The sequence below is a fragment of the Mesocricetus auratus genome, unplaced genomic scaffold, assembly GCF_017639785.1.
Source record: "Mesocricetus auratus isolate SY011 unplaced genomic scaffold, BCM_Maur_2.0 Super-Scaffold_100691, whole genome shotgun sequence".
NCBI classification, from domain to species: Eukaryota; Metazoa; Chordata; class Mammalia; order Rodentia; family Cricetidae; genus Mesocricetus; species Mesocricetus auratus.
Genome location: NW_024429267.1, coordinates 48,672,495 through 48,695,638, shown reverse-complemented (window position 1 = coordinate 48,695,638; position 23,144 = coordinate 48,672,495). Strand labels below are relative to the sequence as shown.

At 43.5% G+C, this 23,144-nt stretch overlaps 1 protein-coding gene across 3 annotated transcripts in view; it reads right to left on the bottom strand.

The window, feature by feature from the left end:
• The window catches only part of Trank1 (tetratricopeptide repeat and ankyrin repeat containing 1), a 78,452-nt gene that overhangs the window by 21,970 nt on the left and 33,338 nt on the right, over nt 1-23,144 (bottom strand). For all 3 annotated transcript variants that reach the window (XM_040739543.1, XM_040739544.1, XM_040739546.1), the window contains 6 exons: nt 21,224-21,394; nt 11,109-11,363; nt 9,530-9,706; nt 6,187-9,045; nt 1,414-1,613; nt 990-1,127 (listed from right to left, as the gene is read on the bottom strand). In XM_040739543.1, the coding sequence (XP_040595477.1) occupies nt 990-1,127; nt 1,414-1,613; nt 6,187-9,045; nt 9,530-9,706; nt 11,109-11,363; nt 21,224-21,394 (3,800 nt within the window). The remainder of the gene's footprint in view (nt 1-989; nt 1,128-1,413; nt 1,614-6,186; nt 9,046-9,529; nt 9,707-11,108; nt 11,364-21,223; nt 21,395-23,144) is intronic.

Genomic DNA, 23,144 nt, shown 5'->3' with positions numbered 1-23,144 from the left:
GGATCCTATTTCAAGGGTGGGATCAGGGACAGATGTTAAAGTATCAAAGCTAAAAGGTACTCTGGTTTAGGTATAAAACAACCCTTCCAAGAATGTAACAGAAAATTTGCAACAGGGACTAGAACACAGCCAGCTATAGCATAAAGAAGACCCATAGTAGCCAGCCTGAGTCCCTACCAAAAGACAATGTTAGTGAAAGGAAACCAGTAGCTAGAAGTCAGAGGACAATAGTCTTGACTTAGTGGTTCCCCTAATGATAATTTTGAGATTAAAACACACACACACACACACACACACACACACACACACACACACACAGCGGCAAGGACCCAGGAACCACATTAAGGCAGTGGCTGGCACATAAGTCACTGGGGGCCAATCCAAGGACTCTGGCTACTGTGGTCTACATGTGTGAAGTTGTGATCGCAGAGGAGGCCAAAGGGCTCTGGAGACAGGGTGTCTGTTCATGTCACCCGCGTTACCAAAGGGCTCTGGAGACAGGGTGTCTGTTCTTGTCACCCACGTTACCTGATTCAGCAGACTGGAACCAAGCCTCACTGTCTTCTTGGAGTTGTCTTTCTATCAACTGACTTTGCCCAGTTCTGTCCTCCTAAGAGTGGACACTGCTAACCTTGCCTTCATATATGGCTCTCCTTAAACTTGCTTTAACTTAGGCATCCCTGGGAGTCAATGAGAACAGCAGCTAATGAAAACTGGCCCCTGAGTGCTGGCCATTCAGAAGACACGAATGCAAGAGAGCCAGGGATGTGTAGAGGGAAAAGTAGCCCATGACATACTGTGGAACAACCCACAGCTATTCTCAAACCCCCCACTAAGTGACAAACCCCCACACTAAATACAAGGTGCTCTACAACACACACAGGCACCTGTGACAAACTCTTCACTTGGCTCCAGACCGTCTTCTGCAGAGCAGAGGTTCCACCCGGGAACAGACCTGGGCTGTGTGGATAGAACTCACTGTGACATACCTCAGAGTCAGTAAAAAAGTTGTAAAGGAGGACATCATCAAATTCCAATCCTTTTGCCTCATAAACAGTTAGCACAAGTGCTAACCCCAGTTCTTCTGGAATTTTCTCCTTTGCCATTTCATTAGCAACAAGAATCACCTATAGTAAAATAAACCCAAACAATATCAGAGTCTACAAAGACAAATAAAGGAAGTGCCACCTGTTTCCCTAGGAAACGAGTAATGGCTTTAAAGTGAAATGGCCAGGACTGGCTTGGTCAGCGAGGACTGGGAAGACAGTCTCAGTCAGTGGCCTCTCTCAGGCATACACCTACCCTGGATCAAGACCTCCTGCATTCTTGCACAGTAATTCAGCTGCTGTTTCTTCTTCGTGACCACAACTTCAAACTGACTTATTTCAGAACATACAATCCCAAAAAGCTTACCTGGTGGGCACCAAATTCAATGGGCTGGGTTTTTCTTTTGTTCCCTCGAAGCAAAATTGCCAAGTCGCTTACACTACAAGAGTCCAAGAGAGTTGGCTTGGGACCATCAAAAAGTCCAGAATCTCTTGGAAGGCGATCAAAGGATTCTGGGAAGTAGAACTGGAGTAAGTCCACCACTCCAGATGCAAGATTGAGGATTCCTAGGATGAAACAGAAGCACCTGTCAGATATTACACAGCATGCCTCGGGTGTTTGGTTTTCTTCTTCACAATACACATCACTGACCAGGCAGAATACTTCATTTCAAGCTTATATCCAGTTCTCACTTGGTTAATGATGTTCTCCTAATCTATATCACTCTGGGTGTAGTGAATGAAGGCAGAAATGTGTTGCTGGTGGGAGCTGACTGACAGCTGGGGATCCTGCATAGGTCTCAACTAGGCCACTCTCAATGCAGGTGGCAATGGATGGCTTGAGCAGTTTGTGGTGGCAACTAGCAGTGGGACCAGGATCTATCCCTACTGTATGATCTGGCTTTTTGGAGCCCATTTCCTACAGAGAGATACATTGCTCAGTCTAGACACAGTGGGAGAACCTTGATCCTGCCTCAACATGGTGAAGGAACAGATTTTGTTGACTCCCCATGGGATATATCTGAGGAGCAGATAAGGGTGGGATGGGGGGAAGTTAGGGAGTGGAAGGAAGGGAGGGAGGGGGAACTGGGATTGATATGTAATAAGCAAAAAATAAATAAATAAATAAATGAAAGAAATGTGTTGCTGTACTGAGTTTATGAACCCTCGATCGCAACTTCCGGTGAGAAAGGAAAAGATCACAGGCAGACATGTCTCTACAATTACAGGTACTGGAATGTCCATATAAACATGGTAAGAATATATATATAAGAAATCAAGAATCACTGTCTCCTCTCATTTGTCCCCACAGCACTGTAAGCAACATTACCATGGAAACAGCATCAGCTAATTGTTAGCTGGAGACAACCAAAGCCTCGATCATCCTTTACTTCCATGTTTACCCAGCTGAAACAGTACCATACAAAGGAAAACTGTCAGGGCCAGAGAGAAGATTTTCTCATCTCTTATCTATGATCTCAAGCAATACTGACTAAAGCCTGAGATACAATAGTTACACTCATGAAAATCACTCCATGAAATCCTTACAAGGGCCCAATGGGACAGATGAAACAATGGAGATGCTATTAATGGACTCTACCACCTAAATAACTGAAGTCCTGGAAGTGATGGATCTTAAGTTAGACTGAATGTCTATCTTCCTGGATCATCTAGTTCCGTTAGACGTCATCTGTCATTTGCCTCATACCAGATAGATTACAATGATCAAGGCAGAACACCATGAAATTCCATGTGTTATCACAACTATTATCAAATAGCAAGGATAAAATGTATTATATAATTCTTTAATTATTACAAGTTTCCAATATTGAGCAATCATGAACGTAATTAGCAACTGCTGTTCCTAAGAAAATCTGTTGCCACTGTGGTTCCATGTTTGTTAAGAGCTAGCAAGGGCCAAAGGTATACACTAATGGGGAAGCCCAAAAGGGGCACAAAAGTACTATGGTGAGTAACTGGAATTCAACCAAATCATCCAGGAAACTAGGTAAGTAAATAATTTTTGCTATAACCATATACAAGGAATACAGGCCAAGCATAAAAGAAACACACACACACACACACACACACACACACACACACACGCACGCACGCGCGCATGCGCTATGCTTGGCTATGACTTTGGTAAACCTTGAAATATTAAGTAACATAAACTATACAAAATGGCCACATATTGTATTTTTCCACTCACATGGGACATCTGTAACAGGCAACTCCAAAGAAACAGAAAGATGATTTGTCGTCAGGGAGTAGAAGGAAGGGTGACCCCTCAACGTGTAAGTTAGAGAAGGATCAAGGGAGACTTCTAACTGCAGTCTTGGGCCTCTACACACACATGCATGTACACCTATCTGTACACACACACACACACATGTACCAATACACTTACGGACATATTCACACACATACACAACACACAGACACATGAAAAATGCAAAAGGAAAAAAGTGTTCAAGTGTATAGTATTTCCCAATTGGCTTGTTTGAGAAAAAAGCTGTCTTAAGGACTGATGAACTAACAACAAAATATTACTTCTCTAAATGGGTATTTCTGAGACAGATAGAGTAGGCCTGTCTTTTCATGATGGCAGTAGACAAGTATTAAGCATTGTTAAAACGCAAAGTTCATTACTAGAGTTAATAACAAATCCTTTTTGTGGTGGTTTTGGGGTTTTTTTGTTTGTTTGTTTTGATTTGGGTTTTGTTGTTAAGACCGAGTATCACTATGTAGCTCCGGCTATCCTGGAACTCACCAGGCCAGCCTTAAACTCAGAGATCTGCCTTCCTCTGACTGCAGAGTCCTGGAATTAAAAGTGTACACACCACACCCAGCATTAATATGTTCTTTAATGTCCTATAAATAAGCAAGGAAGCTAAAAGGTAGGGCACTCTGATGCCCTAACTGACAGCTGTTGGATTTTCCCTTGCTGCCCTAGGCATCTTGAGCAAAAGATGTCAGTCAAACAGTAAGAGGAATTACCCTTGTACCAGCACCAGCCATTTGTAAATCCATGACTTCCTTGAGAAAACTATGCTGAGTGTCCTAACTCCTGAAAGCACAGCCTCAGTCAGGACTCTTTCAAACAGTTTCTAGGAAACTTTGCTATCATTAGGTTCAATGAACTTTTGGTGGCCCTGCAACAATTTCCTCCTACACCAGAGAAAGAGTAAATCCCCTAGTGACTCAGCAGAAGGGTGGCTGGGAATGGCACGAAAGAGACAACCTTTGTTTGCATTCAAGGTGTGCTGCGATTGGTACAATATGCCTTCTCTGACTATATAAGCAGCCTGTTTGACTCAAGTAGCTTAGAGGTATCCTCCTGAGAGGCCTCCCTCCCTTGGTGTCACACAGTAGACACAATGAAAGGCTTCTAGAAGTGAATGATCTTTTCTCCTCTACTCTGAGTTAGACTGGACTGGTAACATGAGGGAAGGTAGTCAGCCAGGTAAGGTAGCAGAGTATCATGGAGACTGTGGCAGGAGAGGGGTCATGACGATAGCGGTGGCAGCAGCTGAGTAGTTGACAGCACAGAGCTCAGCAGAGCAGCCAGGACAGGGGCAAGTGGGATGCAGTAAACAGAAAGACAGACGAGAACTGAGGCTGCAGAAGGAGAGCATTCATTAAAGAGCCAAAGAGACACTGCAGGCTCAGGTGGCTGGAGAAGAGCTGTCAAGCTTTTAGGGCCCCCAAGCCTGGGAGTTATAACACTGACCACTGCTAAGAACTGAAGAGTACTGGTACCTAAGCCCACCTGCAAGGTACACCACCAAATGTTGCCAAGGGTCAAGAAACCCTGATTTTTGGCCTTGTTCCCCGAACAATGCTAACACCAACAAACATGCTAATGTGAGGGGGGAAAGTGAGCCCTACCACTACTGCTGAACTTTGGAGAGAGGGATAATTAGTCTTCCTTTCGATAAGACCCCTACTTGGTTATCCAATACCAAATGGTCAGCCTTGAAAATATATACATACAAACAACATTCAACAGACTGAGTATGTTATAGTGTGTGTGTGTGTGTGTGTGTGTAAGTAACAATAATAATTAAAGAAAAGGAGGCCCCCAGACTGATGCCTGGGAATCCAGCATGGGACTGATCAAGACCCCCTGAATGTGGGCGTCAGTGAGGAGGCCTAGATAATCTATTGAGCCTTAGGTAGTAGATCAGTATTTATCCCGGGTATACAAATGGACTTTGGACTCCCATCCAACAATGAGAGATGCACTCTCACCCTGAACTCTTGGGGGATGGTCTAGGCCCTGCCCTGGATGAAATGACAGACTGTGGACACCCCCATGGAGGGCCTCACCCTGTCTGGGGAAATGAGGGGGTATTGGGGAGGTTGGTGGGAGGGCACGGGAGGAGGGGAGGGAAAGGGAGAGGGACCTGGAATTGACATGTGAAGCAACCTTGTTTCTAATTTAAATTTAAAAATAAAATATTAAAAAATTTTTAAAAAGAAAAGAAGGCCATGAATTTGAGAGGGAGGGGTAAGTGGGAGGGTTTGGGGGAATATAATGAGGGGTAAAGTGATGTACTTATATTTTTTAAAGTTTCAAATTAAAAACAAAGAAAGGAAATTCTGACTTCCTGGGCCTACACCAGAGTTGTACCATTTGTAGAGCTGAAGTTCCTAGTCCCTGATGCCTGCAGAACTTCTGCGCCAGTCAACAATGCCACCTGCTGTTGCTCCTGCCTGCCTGCTGTCACTTCCTACTACTACAAGATCCTGAGAGATACAAAAGCTGTTAAAGACCAGCATATGAAGAACTGCTCCTTGTCAACAACAATCCTGACCAAGTTAGCACAGATGCACCCTGGCCAGGTGACTGGTGTCACTACAAAGGAGTGTCAGCAAACGTTTCCAGAGCACTTTAAATGTTAACCTGAAATGTCTGCATCACAGAAACTCCCTGGAATACATGCTCACTTAAGATTTGTTTCTGTCAAAACACATAGTGATCTATCTATAGATGAGTGGAGGCAAAAATCCTAAGTTCTCTTACTCATGAACACATTTACTAGCAAACTTCAAACCACTAACTCTTACTTCCGATACAGTCCCCAGGCCAATGCTCCAACCCCTCCCCAGCAGATGAGCCAGAGGCCTGAGGTACCTGAGTGAGATCTGTAGTTCTGGTATAGTTGGTGAATCCTCTTGGGCTTTCGGACAGCACACTGCTTATCTACTGTGTTTCTGCTGGCATAGTGGAACAGAGACAGCAGGTCACTGAAGCGGAAGGCCACACCCTTCATGATGCTTTGGGCAGTGTCTCCAGTGAGGAACATGGCGTTGGGATCATTGATGCATTTCATTAGCAATGCCAGCTCTGCTTGGGTGAAGTCCTGAATCTCATCACCATAGAGCTCATGGATGGACCAGGGGAGTACCCTGAGCTTTGACAGCCTCCAGGACAGGTTGTACAGGACATCTTCTTCATCAAAATACCCTTTCTGGGACCTAATCTGCTGATAGAGGCAGAAGAGGCTATAGATCTCACTCCGGTCTTCCTTGAAATTAGGGGATCGTTTCCTCCCTAACTTCTTATAGGCCTCCTCAGTCAGTCTCCCATGAGGACAACTAAGAGCCTCAAAAGAACCCTTGAGGAATGATTTTATTTCTTTCCAAATCAGTGCCGGGTTGTAGGAACTTCTCCCTTTGATCATTTTGGGCCATATCTCATTGGTGAACACCTCAAATGTCACATATACCCGGGGGTCACTTTCACCTGCATGTGTTTCTGTACCTTTCTCCTCCTCACTATAGTTCCCATCAGCCTCAATATCATCATCATCCTCTTCCCAACTGGGGATGCTAAACTCTTCCTGTGTGGACCATCCTACAATGGTTCGTTTTAAGCTTCCATCTTCATTTCTCAGAAAAAACGGTTTAGGCAGAGAAGCATCAAGCAGGAGGAGCAGCTGCTTGGAAGTGACAAACAGAGGGAAGTTCTCATCCCTCAGGTCCTGGAGTTTGTGGACGCTGGGATCTAGTGGTTTGTAGTGACTGGTGGCCTTGGTAGATTTACTGAGCTCAATAAAATTCCGCTGCACCTCCTGGCACAGGACGTGGTTCTTGGTCACAAAGATCTGGTGTAGATGTTCTAGCTGGTGTGGGTGCTCTGGTACACATCCGTCTGCTACCTGGCTGTCCCCTGCTGGATCCACTGAGGCTCCCCCGGCACAGGCTTCACTCTCTTGATCCTCATCTGTATTATCCACTGTCTCCACTTTGATGGAACCTTCCTCTTCTTCATTTTCTTCTTCCTCCTGACCTGTCCCTTCTTTTCCGGGCTCCCCTTCCAACCTTCTCTTTGGCAAGATCTGTTTGGACAGCAATGGGCTTCCTGCCTGCTCAGCTTTCTCCCAGTAAACATGGAATTTCTTCCAAAGCCTATACAAGCAACAGGTTGTTTTCCCAGTGCCACTCCGTCCAATGAGAATGATGGGCTCCAGAGGCCTAGGGTTGAGGTCAATCACAGCATACTCAAGTTCACCCACTCGGAATGGATACTCTACTGTTGTTGTCATATCACTTAGGATGTTTAAGGCCATGTTGGTGCTGAAGCTGTGGAACTTCATGATGTTGTACTCTGTCTCCACAGCACTGGCTGGAGGAAAGTACTCAGGGTCTACCTGCTCTATGCTCTTCTCAGCCTCTGTGTCTTCCACATAGCATCGGGGTATTCGCTTTTGGATTTTCATGTTAGCTAATACTTGCCCTTTGTTGATACCCTTCAGCTTCTTCCGAAGGACACAGGACAAGCCCCGGGTGTAGGCACTGCAAATGGCCATAATGGAATCTGACAACTTGCAGTGATCTAAGACAATGTCCCAGATGCGGATGATCTCCGTATAGACCCGGCCTGATTTTTCCAGGGAGCAGGTGTTCCGTTCTGTACCCATAATTTTCTCAGAGTTCTCACTGCACCGAGCAGAGAAGTCAATGGCAAGCTCCCACAGCATCCTGGCGCCTTTGTCTAGCTTTGCTTCAAAGAGTTGGATGTTTCCTTTTGAGTGCTTCAGCCTCTTCTGCAGGCCCTGGGTCCACTCACCATTCCCCAGCTGCTGGATGGCGAGGATTATTTTCTTCTTTATAACTTTGGTCATAACCTTACTGGACAGCTTCTTCAGCATTTCTGAAGTACACTCGATCTCCCAGGTCATGTTATCAAAGTCCTGCAGACAGGCCTCAATCTCTTGCATGGTCCAGTTGTCCTGATTATCACTGGCCACTCCCAATCTGTTACCTACAGGAACAAGTTGTGAGGCTCCTGGACCTGCCTGAGCATGCCCATGCCCAGCCTCAGAAACAGCAGGGTTGTTTCTACTACAGCCAGAGCTCGCTACACTCTGGGCTCCCTGGAGTTTGTGTTTCTTTCCTTCTGTGCCAGTTACTACCTTGAAAGAGCCTCGCTGGGGATAGTCCTCTGGTACAGACATATCCAACTCAACCTGCTGAATCAGAACTGTGATGTCCTGTACAAGGCGGTCTCTCAGGGAACGTGTCCTGATAGCTTCAGGCTCATGCCTGGTTGACTGAACATCTGCAAAAATCTCTGTGGAAAGGGTTTTGTCAATGTCATCAAATGGCAGAGACCTAAAGGAAGTCTGGGACTTCAGCTGAGACATATGGCCAGGGGCAGAAGACCTGGAGAGCCTCCCCAGGTGGGCAGCAGGGTTCTTCCGCCTGCTCTCCATCACAGCTTTGTTCCAGGCCAAAAGCAGAGCATCATTTTTCTTAATACGGTGCTTTACATCTTTGCCCTCTTTGTTCTTCAGGTTGAAGTTGATGTCAAACTTCACCAGCAGATCTATCAGCTTCTTTGTGCGCTTCAACATGCCCTTCTGGAACAGGAGGTGCATCAGGGTGTTTCCATTGCTATCTTGAACGTTAGGATTAAGGTAATAAAATTCGGTAGGGTTGGACAAAAATAAGTCCAACAGGTGACTGAGGAAGTTAAAGCCAGCGTCAGCTGAAAGACACAAACAGAATCCTGTGAGTGCAAAGCTATTTTTCTCAGGGGATAGCAGACTGTGGGTATGAAAGCAATGCCAGTTTAAGGCATCATACAGCACTGACCTTCTACAAAGAGGTGACACTCATTAAATGACCCAATGTTCTCTACCAAGGTAGTCAGTAAGCAGTAAGCAGAGGCCATGCACAAGACAGCCCGGTCAACAAGTAACTCCCAGTCCAGCTAGCAGTGGTACCTCCTAAAATTACCTGATGTTATTACAGCAAGATTCTGTTAGCTGGGATTCTCGAAAATACATGGAAAATATCTGCAAGCTATACACAGCCAACTTTAGAATCTAAACTCCACTCCCACTATATATGATCATTCACCATGATGTACAATGGTCATTTCTTCAGACCTGGTCAGGAAAACAGCCTTTGCAGATGCCTTTTTCCCAGCTTCCTTCTCCAGAAACAGACTGCTTAAGGAAGAAGCTCACCATTGACGTCCAGAAAGATGTGGAGTGCTGCATGCAAAGGAGTGTCACCTTCCATGAGAGAAACACTACGAGGGTCTGCACCCTTGGTCAAGAGAAGAAAAGCCAAGTCGAAGTCCTCGTGTTTCAGGCACGTGAGAAGTGGACTGTCCTGGCTCTCTTGGAGACCCTCAAGCAGTGCTGGGAGGAGAGTATAATGGGAGAAAGAGGCAGAGAAGAGAGCATCATGACCCTGGAAGGAGGCAGAGCCTGGCTCAGTGAGACGGGGAACCTGTTGCTCTGACTTCCAAGATGTCCCCCTACCACGCACACCCTTTCTAAGCAGTAAAGCTTCCTGTGTCCTCAGAGAAACCCTGCTCCTTCAAGGCCGCTGTCTCTGACCAGGCCCTCCCATTGCCCCTGTCCCTCCTCTAGTCTTAGCACACTTCCCCACCACAGAATGAGGACAGGGCACAAGAACAATGGAAAGCTTTCTATCACATCTGCCTGACACAGTCAGGAGTGTACTTCCTAACTCTGCTTCTTCCCTCCCTGACACACCTCCACTCCACTCACCACCTCCCCTTCTTCTGAGCCCAGTCCACACTCCCTTTGCACTGCAGCCTCCATGACCTCCACCAGGAGGCAGCCCATCCCTGTTAATCTGCAGCCTGCTGTACTAGCACCTGATGCTGCAGATGCGCTGTGAGTGCTGGCTGAATCAAGAACAAAACAGGAATTCTGTCACAGCAGTAATTTCTCAGACAGCAGCACACACAAGTGAAAGGCTTGAAGAAATAACTTGTAAGTAATAGAAATAACTCCCTGTGAATGGAGCCAACACTCATTGGCTCTGTGCTGTGTGCAACACTGGCAAAGACGAGGATCAGTATGTGCTACTACTTTTCATGAAGGGTTACAGCGCAAAAGGGAAAAACCACCCAGCCAAGTACTCTTCCAAACGCCTGTACCCACAGCTCATTTAATATGCAAAGCGACTCTAAAAAATATGGACTAATGTTATTCCCATTTTATAAGCAGACAGGGCATGACAGCCTGTTCAAGGCCACACACCTAGTACGGCAAGAATGGTGATGTGGGTAATTTGGGTAGTCTGCACATTCTAGATACTGTCCTGCACATTCTAGACACACAGCCAACCCATTCTCCTCTGGAGCATCCAATGTTTCCACCCATCAAGTACTCGGCTGTTCCTCTATAAACAAGCACCATAAAATCCCAGCCCACTGATTAGGAAAGAATGCCACTAGAGTGGACAAAGGGCCACATGATATATTCAGGGCAGAAAAGGTCTAGCCAAAAAGCCAGAGCCAACAACCCTCCACATATATGGTGCCCCCCACAGAAGAAACAAACAGGAATGGACTAACTGGGATTCACAAGAATGCAGCATTCCTCAAGGCAACTCACTTAGGGGTTAAACACTCTTTAGCCCCTTAACTGTCTCAAAACCAGGAGGTAGTGAAAGAAAAGGATGTAAATGTGCTGGCTTCTCTACAGGAAGAGACAGCTAGGTCATAGTTGAGACTCTGTCCAGACAACTCATACAGCCCTCTGGCCCATGATGCCCAGGCACACTCACCTCCACTGTCAATCAGGCGGCTTAGAAGTTGGGTCTTCCTCTGGTCCCAGGAGCTGAGATGGGGAATGACAGTACAGATGTCCAGGTCTGAGAGGTCACAATCTTTGATGAGGCTGTTTCTGAGATGTGGCTGCCCACTGACTTTGCGGGTGAGCAGGAGAAGGACTTCAGGCCACTTTTGTCTCTCCAGTAAGAATTTGATGAAGGTGTTGGCACAATCTCGGTTAATGCCGCTAACCACGCCAGCAGAAATTTCTTTCAAAAATAAGAATAAACTATACTCCAAAACTGTCCATATGATTGCCCTTCCTCACCCAACTAAAATCCAACATACACACATAATTAGAATTGTTTGTAAATCAAAACCTTTAAGCACTGTGAAACTCTTATGAAGAAATAATGGGTCACTTTGGACACATTATTTAACCACTAGTGAACATCAGAACAGGCACTGACTCGGGCACCAGAAACAAGATTAAAAATGCCCAGTGGAAAAGATGGAGCTTATCCCATAGTCCAGAGTCAAGATGTGTTTGAAGACAGAATGTTTGAGTCAGGGCAAATACTTGAGTTAGAAAAGGTCTGCCTTCAATTTTTCATAACATTGGGAGGATACTCTGTTAAGAAACATTGAGTTACAGGAAATACGAGAGAAGAGCTGAAAAGTCCAAAAGGTGTTAGAGATGAGCCAGAGGATACACTAGTCTTCAGTTCCTAACTGTGCACGGCACGTAGTGTTTCTATCTGATCTCTGATGTCTAGAGATAAACCAAGGACTAGCCCTTTTAATGATCTTGCTGAGTCTTAAGGTTAGAAAAAAATTCAAATAGGTCCCTCAGTAAGGAGACTGCCAAATTTACTACATAAATTTACTGTATAGAGATAGACCTGGGAAGTGGCCTCAGTAGGGAAAGGCATTTGCCACTAAACCTTATGAGTTGAGTTTGATCTCCAGGACCCACATGGTATAAGGAATGAGTCCCACAAGTCATACATGCAAACTGGCACATGTGTCTCCCAACCAATAAATAAATAGAATTTTAAATTACAAAAACTTAAGAATGCCAGTTAATTTTTATTCATTCCATCTTTTCCTTTCTTTCTCTTCCTCCCTCCCCCAACCCCCCCCTTTTGTGGCTCTAGGGATGAAACCCAGTGCATTGTCATAGTGGTAGGCACTACCACTGAGCTTTATTTGTGACCCATTTTTTAAAAAATTGAGGAGGGAAGGGAGGGGAAATGGTGACTGGGGTGTAAAATAAATATATTTATATTACACACACACAAAAAGAAAGTTACATAGGCTGACTTTGAATGTACTATGTAGCCCACACAGGCCTTGAACTTAAAATCCTCCTGCCTCAGATTCCTAAGCAGCTGGTATTGCTGACAGGTATGTGCCGCTGCTCTTGGCTGTTGAATTTCAAATGAACAAACAATGTTTTAGTAAAGCTCATATAATACTGGGGACATATTTACACTGAAAAACTTGTTTATCTGGAATTCAAATTTACTGGGCTTTCTGTACGTGTTCTGACGATCCTATCACTGAAAAAGGAGGATTAGAATAAACAATTCCCAAAAAGTTTCCTATGGTTTCTCTTTCTCCAACAAGAGAAGATGGGAGAAATGAAAGACTACCCAAATAAAAGAAACTTGATTTTCTCTTGCTGGCTTCTGCTTCCTATCTTTTTCTAAATCTTAGAAATGGGCCGGGCGGTGGTGGCACACGCCTTTAATCCCAGCACTCGGGAGGCAGAGGCAGGCGGATCTCTGTGAGTTCGAGGCCAGGCTGGACCCATAGCCTCCAAAACAATACAGAGAAACCCTGTCTCGAAAAAAACAAAGCAAAACAAAATTTAAGCCAATTGTGATGGGGGTGGTGAGCCAGAGGGAGCACAGCAGCACATACAATTCTCAGAGAAGCTAGGAGGCCTGAGGCCACAAGCCATGAAACACAGAGCCTTTGAGGAGATTTTTGCCAGACTCCAGTTATTGAAGCTTTAACTTTCATAACCTTAAGTAAATTTACATGAGGACAGTTCAGCTGCCATGAAGTTTCAAGCCCAAAGACTTCCTAAATGTAATTTTTCCAAAATGTCTGCATCTAAAAGAGCTCAAAGGACAGGAGGTCCCATCCTAGAGTCTGAAGTTTGCCGTTTGTCCTTGACCCATTAATATACAAAACTAGGCTGAACTTATATATAATCCAATTTACCTAACTTCACTCACATAACAGCTATTAGACATGAGCATTTTTAGTGAAGAATGATGGACTGTTTACATTGTGCTGTTGGCTCCTAGCTGAGGCAAAGGGGAGGGGAACAGAATAACAGTACCAAAGGCGATAGATCAGTCCAAGGTCACGTATCTGGCAAATGGTGGAGCCAGGATTCCAGTACTAAGCATTAGCTGTAACCACTGTGATATGCTTCACACCCTGAAAAACATGTGGGGTTTCTCTGGCCATCCTTTCTTGAATTCTTAGGAAAATTGACACATCCCTTTACAAAGCGAGTCTTTATAGTACTAGGGATTAGCTCAAGCTCTTACACTTGTTAGGTAAGCATTCTACTGTAGGAGTGAACCCCACAAAGCTACCCGCCCAACACTGAGCTATCTCTCTAACCCCTCACTTTTTTTTGAGACAGGATCTCAATGTGTATCCCTAGTTGGTCTGTAACTCACTCTGTAGACCAGGCTGGCCTTGAACTCAGAGATCCTCCTGCCTCTGCTTCCCGAGTGCTGGGAATAAAGGTGTGTGTCACCCCCAGCCCTCAATTTTTAAAAAGCTAAACTTTAGATACTTAGAGCCTAAAATCTTCCATAATTAAGATTTATCATCTAAAGTTCTTCTAGGATAGTTTCCTGATTTTCTAAGGAATAAAAAAATAAAACAGCATTCAATTCTACAATAGCCTACACATTAACCTCAGCTAATGTCTACAGAAGAGAGAAAGGACTATGGCATTGTGGTGGTTTAAAAGAAAATGCCCCCAAAGGGAAAGGCAGAAATGGGAGGTGCTGCTTTGTAGGAGTATGTATGGTCTTGTTGGAGGAAGTGCATCACTGTGGAGCTTTGAGGGATCATATATGCTTAAGCCACGCCCACTGTCTCAGACCACTTCCTGCTGCCTGCAAATCAAAGATGTAGGACCCTCAGCTACTTCACCATGTCTGTCTGCCACCATGTCACACCATGATGACAATGGACTAAACCTCTGAAAATATAAGCCACCCCAATTAAATGTTTTTCCCTTATCGGAGTTGGTGTAGTCATGGTGTCTCTTCAGAACAGAAACTAAGATAGGCATATAAAAAAAATTACAGCACCAGCTTTTATTGCCAGCACTACAAAATACTTGAAGGAACCTTAGCAAAACAGCTTCCATAAACCCAAAGTCAGAGGGAAGGCACTCCAACATCAGGGACACACGGAATGGTGAAAAATACCTGGGGAAGTCCAGGAGGGGTTACAACATTACCTGATATGCCTTCTCTCCAGACCGGGATTCCATTTTAACCAATAAAGCCAAACACTAGAAATAGACATACACCAATGTCTGTGATAAATAGACTCACAGTCAAAGAGCCTCAGGTGTGAGGCAGCAGGAGTCACAGCATCACATACTCCAGGGGGTACATGGCAACCACTTGTCACAGGCCCCAACATCCCCTGCCTGGAAGCCCACACTGAGACAGAAAACACGCGTGCTGTTACAGAGACTGACTAGCACTCCTGGACTTTGCCTCTCACCTGCATCCTAAAATGCCTATGACTACACTGAAACCCACAGTAGAGCAGAGAACAGGGCCCTTTGCCCGAGAAGTACTTCCTTTCCTGCCAGGCTGGTGAGAGTTTGGTACTCGTCTCCCTGCACCACACCCTTAAAGGTCTTTCCAAAGGATCATTCATCCTCCAAGAAAATTAGTTTAGCATAAAAACCACATGAAAATGAACAGAAACAAAGAAAACACTGTATAATAAGCACACGATGCAGGACACAGACTAGTTAAGAAGACAGTTGAAGACTGGAAAACCTCCAGCATGACAGGGAGTGTTCATAAAATGTTATAAGCAACACAAAAGGCTTAAAAGGGGCGTTCTAAATGTGACAAATGGTGTCCCTGGATAAAGGTTGCAGGTGCCTGTTTATTATCTAAGTCTTCTGTTCCTTTTTATAAATGTCCACAAGCTTAATAAGACAAAAAAGAAATAACAGAAAAAAGTTGTGTGTCCTGTAACAGATTTTTTTAATTAACTGAAACATAGCAATAAGACAGACTAAAAATGCACCAAAGTATAATTAACAATAGAATCGTTATTACACAAAACTCCAATTTTATAAAAATATTTGAAGTCAAAATTAAAGGGAGCTTCTGAAGTTGCAATAGAGCTCAGAAGTCATCAAAAATAGAAATAAATCATCTCAAAAGAGACTTCAGCTTTATCTAAATTCTACCACTCAAGGTATAAAAGACAAAACTAGTAAAGTTTTATTACACACAATTTAATCATCAAGCTAACATATCAGTCCCATTTTATAAAAGAAATATAAAAATTATATATAACTATGTTTAGAATAAAATACTAAATGATCAGTTCACAGATACTTTAAGTTTTCCTGGTAGGGGAATCTACATAAAATTAGTATTTTCTTTCCTACATTTCATGCATTTTCTTTAAGGAGGAAAATATAAGTGACATTCTAGGTCAATGCCCCAGCCTGCACTAACTGAAAAGAAGCAACCTCCCTCCCAGTTTTGAGAGAACATAGCAGAGCTCTTCCAGAGCCTGGATCCAAGCTCACTAGGCAAAGCCTCAAGAGGCAGCAGCAGACAAAGCCTCTATCTTATTCTTGGTCTTAAGAACAGGCCTAGCTGGCAACAGCAACCAAAACAAGTGGATACGGTGCCATCTGGTGGTAACCACCAAGAACTGCCAGAGACAATTTTACAATCTTGACTGGCCAAGATTAAAGCTTTATTGCTCAAAATGGTGACTGGTGAGAAATGCAGAATCTAGGGTCCCCACTGCACCTCCCAAATGACAATCTGCATGCACACATTTAGAAATCTCTAGTCTTGATTAACAGTAGATATATTTAGCAAAATCATTTGTTTCTCATTTGATACCAAAGGCTGCCCTATCCAAAGAGATCAGTGCCACTTCCAGAAAACTTCTGGAAAGAGTAAATGGAGAAAGCACCTTTAATTCTGTTCTGTAAGCTTGCTCATTCTTCCAGGTGGAAAACAAAACACTTGTCCTAACAGTGCTGAGCTTAGAACCACATGTATAAAAACCAAAACTCATCAGGTCAGACTGAACAAGATGAAGATACAAGCAACCTAGGGGTGGATACTCCACAAACTAGGACTTTCATTACTCCTTGCAAATGAGGAGAATGAGGTGGTAGGCCACACAACGCAAGTTAGATTGATTTTATGTCCATGCCCCAACACTCTTTTCCTTTGGTTCTTACATCTTCTCAACTTCTGCTTGAACAGAAAAGCCTCTTGAAGGGCTAAAATCTAAATAAAGAAAAATTTTCAATTCTCCAAATACATCGGCCACATGTAACTAGTAACTAGCATGCCAGACTAAAGGGTTGTAGAAAACTTCCATCTCCTCAGACATTACATTACATGGAACTGATTTAGAAAAACATCCCACTGTCATCTTAGCTTTTAAAATTGTACAGCAGGAAAAGAAAACTTTAAAACAAAATAAATGCATACAACTCCATGCTGCTATATGCATTCAAAGGGATCATGATCCTACTCAGAATTATATTCAGTGACAGACTTCTGTAAAGGCTCTAGCTGGGAACACTTTGGTAAATACAGAACTCAACTTACAATTCCTTCCTGCCACTGACTTCCTTTTCTTCCTTGGTTGCATCCTGGTTTGTTTTGTTTTTTCACTTTTAATTCTGTGTTTCTCAATTGTCTTTCACTATTCCTTCGACATAGCAAGGAACATCTTCATGACCAATGTTCCAGAACATTTCTGCATAATCAATATCTGCCGAGAGAACTAGGGCTTTGAAGTGGATTCAACCACTGGCATCTAAATTACCTGGGCAGCCAACTAGCAATCCTGGAATACTGCACATTCCCTCTTCTTATGCATGCTTTCTCCCAGTAAGTACAACTTAACTCATGAGCACAATGGAGACTAGCACAGAATCCACTGAGCTTCTTCTCGAGTTTTGGAAAACCAGGATACTTAATTAATGTCAAAGAAGACAAGGAGGAAGGCTATCTCAAGGGTTAGATGATATTAAAAGGCTCTATTAAAAATATTCAAGGCATTCTGAGAATTAATAATAATTTTGTAACCATGTCAGCAACTTCCTGCCTATTAATGGTCCTTTTACTATTATTATCATCTTAAAACTTCCAAATTCATAGGAAAAGTAACCTCTTTGGTTACTTTGGATTTCTAAAATTGGGAAGGCCATTTTGAAACTGAGATTATTAAAACAAGTTTTCAGAAAGCACATCACAATGGTTGGTTGGTTACACTACCCTACAGGGGGAGAAGTCTTAATTTCTTAAAACATGAATACATTTAAAAACAAAACCTGGTATATCACAGTCTGAAGTTTGTGTAGGGAAAAGGGACCAGCCAAAGAAACACACCCTGAGCAGAGCCAAAGAAACACACTTTAGCCCTGCAACCAGAACCAAAGAAATGCACCCTGACCCTGAAACCAGTGCCAAAGAAACACACTTTGTCCCTGGAATCAGAGCCAGTGAAAGAAATACACCCTGGCCCTAAAACTAGAGCCAAATGGCTAAAAAGCACCAGAGAAAGAAACACACTTAGGCCCTGAAACCAGAGCCAAATCTGACCCTAACCCTAAGAAGCCCTATATAAACCCTGTGTCTGTTCAGCTTGTGGCTGTTTGCACTACCCGCTGTCCTCTTTGGCAGAGGGCAGCCACTCTCCTGGATTCTTCCCTCCCAATAAACCCCTTGGATGAGCTTTGGGTGAAGATCTTCTTTTGTGGCGGTGGCGGAGCAGAGGCGACCCTGGGCAAAGCAGACAGAGCAGAGCAAGCAGGGGCTGTAACACTTTTGCCTGGGAAACCTTCCCCTGGGAGAGCGGAGTTGTTACACTCAGCTCTCCACTCTGGAGTAGAGCTTAACTGTTGCAACTTCGCTCGGGGAAACCCTCTCCTGCTGGAGGAGCAAAACTGCTACACTGGGCAAACATCCCTAGCTGGACGACCCTCTCCTGCCGGGAGCAGAGCCAATACACTGAGGAAGCCTTTCCCCTGAGGCAAGGCTGTACAGCTGCTATGCTTACTGCGGCCTGTGCTAGTCCTTGGCTCCTGAGCTCCAGGATACCTTTCCATCTGAGCTGTGTAACACTCTCCCGAGTGCCAGAATACCTGTCCCACCCGATCCGCCCGAAATGCCTACAGTTTGAACATTCATGGGGTAGAGGAAGGGTTGAGACTCCACAAACATGTTTTGCTCTTCTCATTATCAAGGCCTCATGGAAACAACAAAAGAGATTTTAAATTAATAAGGAAAAGTTAAAACAGTGGGAAAATGCTGGGGAGTGTTAAATGAAAATCAGCTTCAATCTCCCTGACATAAGACATTTGTCTTATGGGCAATAAGTGTTCTTCAGGAGGACCCAGGTCAGCTCACAGCCACCTGTAAATCCAGTTCAAGGGGACCTGACATCCTCTTCTACATTCTGGGGACACTACATATATACTTACACACATGTAGGCAAAAAACTCATACCCATATAACAAAAATACTAAATAAATCTTTTTTAAAAACATCTTGCTAGATGGTGGTGGCAAACACTCTTAATACCAGCATTCAGGAGGCAGAGGCAGGCAGATCTCTGTGAGTTCGAGGGAAGCCTGATCTATAGCAGTTCCAGGACAGCTAGAGCTACACAGAGAAACCCTGCCTCAAAAAACAAAACAACAACAACAACAAAATCTTGCCAAACTCTGGCAATTCCAATAATCCTGAGATGACCTCAGACTATCTCCCACCCCCAGCAACCCATTCCCCACAAACTTCATTTACCCATTCAAGGGAGTTCGTCTTTCTGAGGAGTTTAAATATCTGCAGGATACAAACACTAACCATTTCACATGCATTATCAATCTAGTCTTTCATTTACAAATATAAGTGACAGGAAATCTGGAGAGAGTTAAAGGAAAGCAATAGCACCAAAGAGAAGCAGAAAGAGGGATCAGCAAAACCTCAACAGCAACACAAATAACTCAGTGGGGGGCATTCTTAACCGCAATCCAAGAAGATGAGGCAAATGAAAACAAAAAGAAGATGCAGTAAGAAACAGCTGGGGAGATGGCTCAGTGGTTGAAAGCACTGGCTGCTCTTTAGAGAACCCGGATTCCATTCCCAGCATCACAAGGCAGCTCACAACCATCTGTAACCCAGTTTCAGGGGATATGACACCCTCTTCTGGCCTTTGGGGAAAGCAGGCACACCATGGTGCAATGACATCCATGCATGCAAAACACTCAAATATATACATGAAATAAAATGTCTTAAGAAACAGCCGGGCATTGGTGGCACACGCCTTTAATCCCAGCACTTGGGAGGCAAAGGCAGGTGGATCTCTGTGAGTTCGAGACCAGCCTGATCTACAAGAGCTAGTTCCAGGACAACCTCCAAAGCCACAGAGAAACCCTCTCTTGGGGAAAAAAAAATCTTAAGAAATAAATCGAGAAAGAGTTCTTAGAAATTAAAATCATGGTTTTCCAAATTTTAAAATGTAGCAATAAACAATGGGAATTATATAAGGAAAAGATGAAGAACAAATTAAGTATATGAGGGGAAAGTAGAGAGACACAAACCCAAGAAACTTACTCAGTGACTTAGTAGTAGAAGAAAAAAATGAAGGGGAATAAAATGATAGATATTTTCCCTGAGCTAAAAAACACAGATTAAAAGGAACCAGCAAGTGCCACAAAAGAATAAGTAAACACCTCCATCCTAATATATCCCTAGGAAATTTGAGAACTTAAGGCCAGAGAATGTTCTAGAAAAAGAAACAAAATGACTAACATCAGACTTATGATCAGTAACAATAGGGGTTAAAAGGAAATTAAATATGTCACACAATTTTATAGAATAATGTATAAATCTAAAGATACTATGGATACCAGAAAAGGCTGCCAGTAAATGATAGCATGTTACTGTTGGTGAAACACAGCCTAATTACAAAAGTGGCAACTAGAGATGTGGAAAGGCAAATTTCTATCAATAATAGGGTAAGTATATCCAAATATTATCAAGCAATGTGAAGATAAAGACATTTTCAAAACCTCTCTAGTTTTACCATACATACCTCCTCCAGTAGGTATTCTCACAATTCAAAAACACAACCTCTAGGTAACAGGAAGTATAAATGTCATACGTGAGTACATGAGTACAGGAGATATTAAACAGCACTGCTTAAAGAATGTCACACTGGAAGAGTAATGCTTTCAAGACAGTTGGTGATTCATTCCTATGGGCCCAACTATGCCGCTTATGGTAAGAAGAGTAATATTTTATACAATCACACTACCATGAAAATGCCACCCACTGGTTTCCAACTTTAGAATCAACCCATAGATGAAGCTGAGAAAACTTTTAAAAGTTAAGGATAGAAGATAAATGGTACAAACTGCATAACCACACAAGCCCGGGAGCAGATCTGGAACGACCGTCCACTCTGTCTTACACAGCCATCGCTCCAAAGCAATAGTCAATAAATAGAGATGTAAGTGTATTTTGAGTTGCCAGCAGTGACAGTTTCTGAGAAGTAGGCTAATTTGCGTTGTCTCCTATTCTATATGTTTTTCTCCCTTTTATCATATGCATACATTATGTGGGGGGGGGGTCACCATACTGTTGAAATGTAGACCTGGAAATGTTCCAAGATCATTGTAGATGCTCTATAAGAGTTATCTCATTCTGTCTTTACAAACACATTTTCTGAACATTGGAGGGGAAAGGTCTCACTTCCACCTACACACATGAAGAAAAGATAAATCAATTTAAATCTAATATCACAGAATCACCTCCCCAACACCTCCCCACAAAAAGCAAATTTACTGGTGCTCTACCTGATAGGCCCTTAGAACGCGAAGCCAACTTTTCTAGGTGAGTGTTGATTTTCTCAATAGCTCTGAAGTTCTTGTTCCTCTTCAGAACATCCACAGCAGACCGAGAGTGTAGATCTAGCAGAGTAGGGTCTGCTCCAAAGCTCAGTAGCATCTGCACATCTTCTGTTTGTCCTAGGGCAGGCCAAAATGAGAAGGGGGGACGCTCATGGTTCCTTCCATAAGGAGATATCCCCATGAGTGCTCAAGGGACTGGGGTTCCTCTAGTTTAAGGAGCCTAAATGACAGACTTAGGCAGTCCACCCAACTCCCCCAAAGCAAGGAGTCCTGGTGAGGAGTGGGAAGGACAATAGCTTTTAAGAGGTTCAGAAGTGTGCTCCTCTCTACCTTTCTCCCCTCTCCTAGGCAACAATCAAAGAGAGGGGAAATCTGGTTACTAGGCAACAGTTACAGCTGTAAGGATAAGAGCAAGCTGTGACTTCAAATTTCTTTATCCCCTGGAGAGGAAACAGAATATTGTTCCAGAAAGAATTAAATAAATCACTTCTATTTATATGTAAAAATATTATGTATGATTTTTATATATAACTAATATATAAAATACATACAAATACATGCACACAAGCCTGTCTGGTGATAGAAGGAAAAAGTATCAATTGCTTTGGCATCAGGGTTTTTTGTCGTCAATGTTACCACTCTCTAGCCCCAACCTTCCAGCTCTCAGATCCATCTGAGCTCTGATGTACCTATCTGACAAGCATCAAGGTGTATCAGCGATCATAGACCTGACTAGTTTCAGACTGAAACAGGTATGTTCCTGGGGTGTACAAGACTTAGGCAGGTACAGAGAATGGAATCAATGCTAACCTCCAACTCCCCTGTGTAGTATTTACTAAAGCTTACTATATGACAAGCATCTCGATGCCAAGTGTCAGGTTGTTCACTCTGCTGTCTTCTCCCAACTCTGTGTTCATAGCTGCTTCTCTCATCACATAAAAATAAAAAACCTAAGGCTTCCTATCCACCAAGATCTTACTAAGCTCTAAGATTCCTAACCCACTGTGCATGTATACCCATCATATATTAATCTAGGTACTACAGCAATGAGACCCTGCAAATCCCAAGTTAGCTAACCTTAAGGCAGGTCAGATTGGGCATGAACTAGTTATATGAGAGTCAGATGCCAAAGTTCTAGAGATCAGAAAGGAAAACCAATCATCAAAAATTCAAAGATGAGAGGGACTTGATGCACAGGAAGTTCTCCCCTGCTGGTTTTGAAGGTAGAGGATGCCACAGGGTAACTATATGTGGCCTACAGAAGTTCAGAGCAACTTCTGGAAGACATTCAAAACAGAAAATTGAGACCTTAGCCCAGCATTTCAGATTCTGTCCCAAAGAATATTCCTGAAAGCAGACCTGGAATTCCAGATGAGAACACAGCCAAAGCCAAACATCTTGAATTCAGCCTTTCTGAAAAATCATCAGAAGACCCAGCTGCATTAGGCAAGACTACTGACCTGCAAGAACTTTGAGCTTAAAAATAGGCATCAAACAAAGGGAGGGAGTGTCACTGCAAGCCACTACACTGTTAGTACTTTATTATACAGCACATGTGCAGGATATCATATGGTCAATGAAAACTAACTGATGCTTGTCTTAAAAGGCATTACATGAAGCCGGGCGTTGGTGGCGCACGCCTTTAATCCCAGCACTCGGGAGGCAGAGGCAGGCAGATCTCTGTGAGTTCGAGACCAGCCTGGACTACCAAGCGAGTTCCAGGACAGCCTCCAAAGCCACAGAGAAACCCTGTCTCAAAAAACCAAAAAAAAAGAAAAAAAGGCATTACATGAGCTGGCAAGATGACTCAGCAGATAAAGGCTCTTGCCTTTATCTAAGGCCTTAGTTCAACTCCTGGAACCCATAT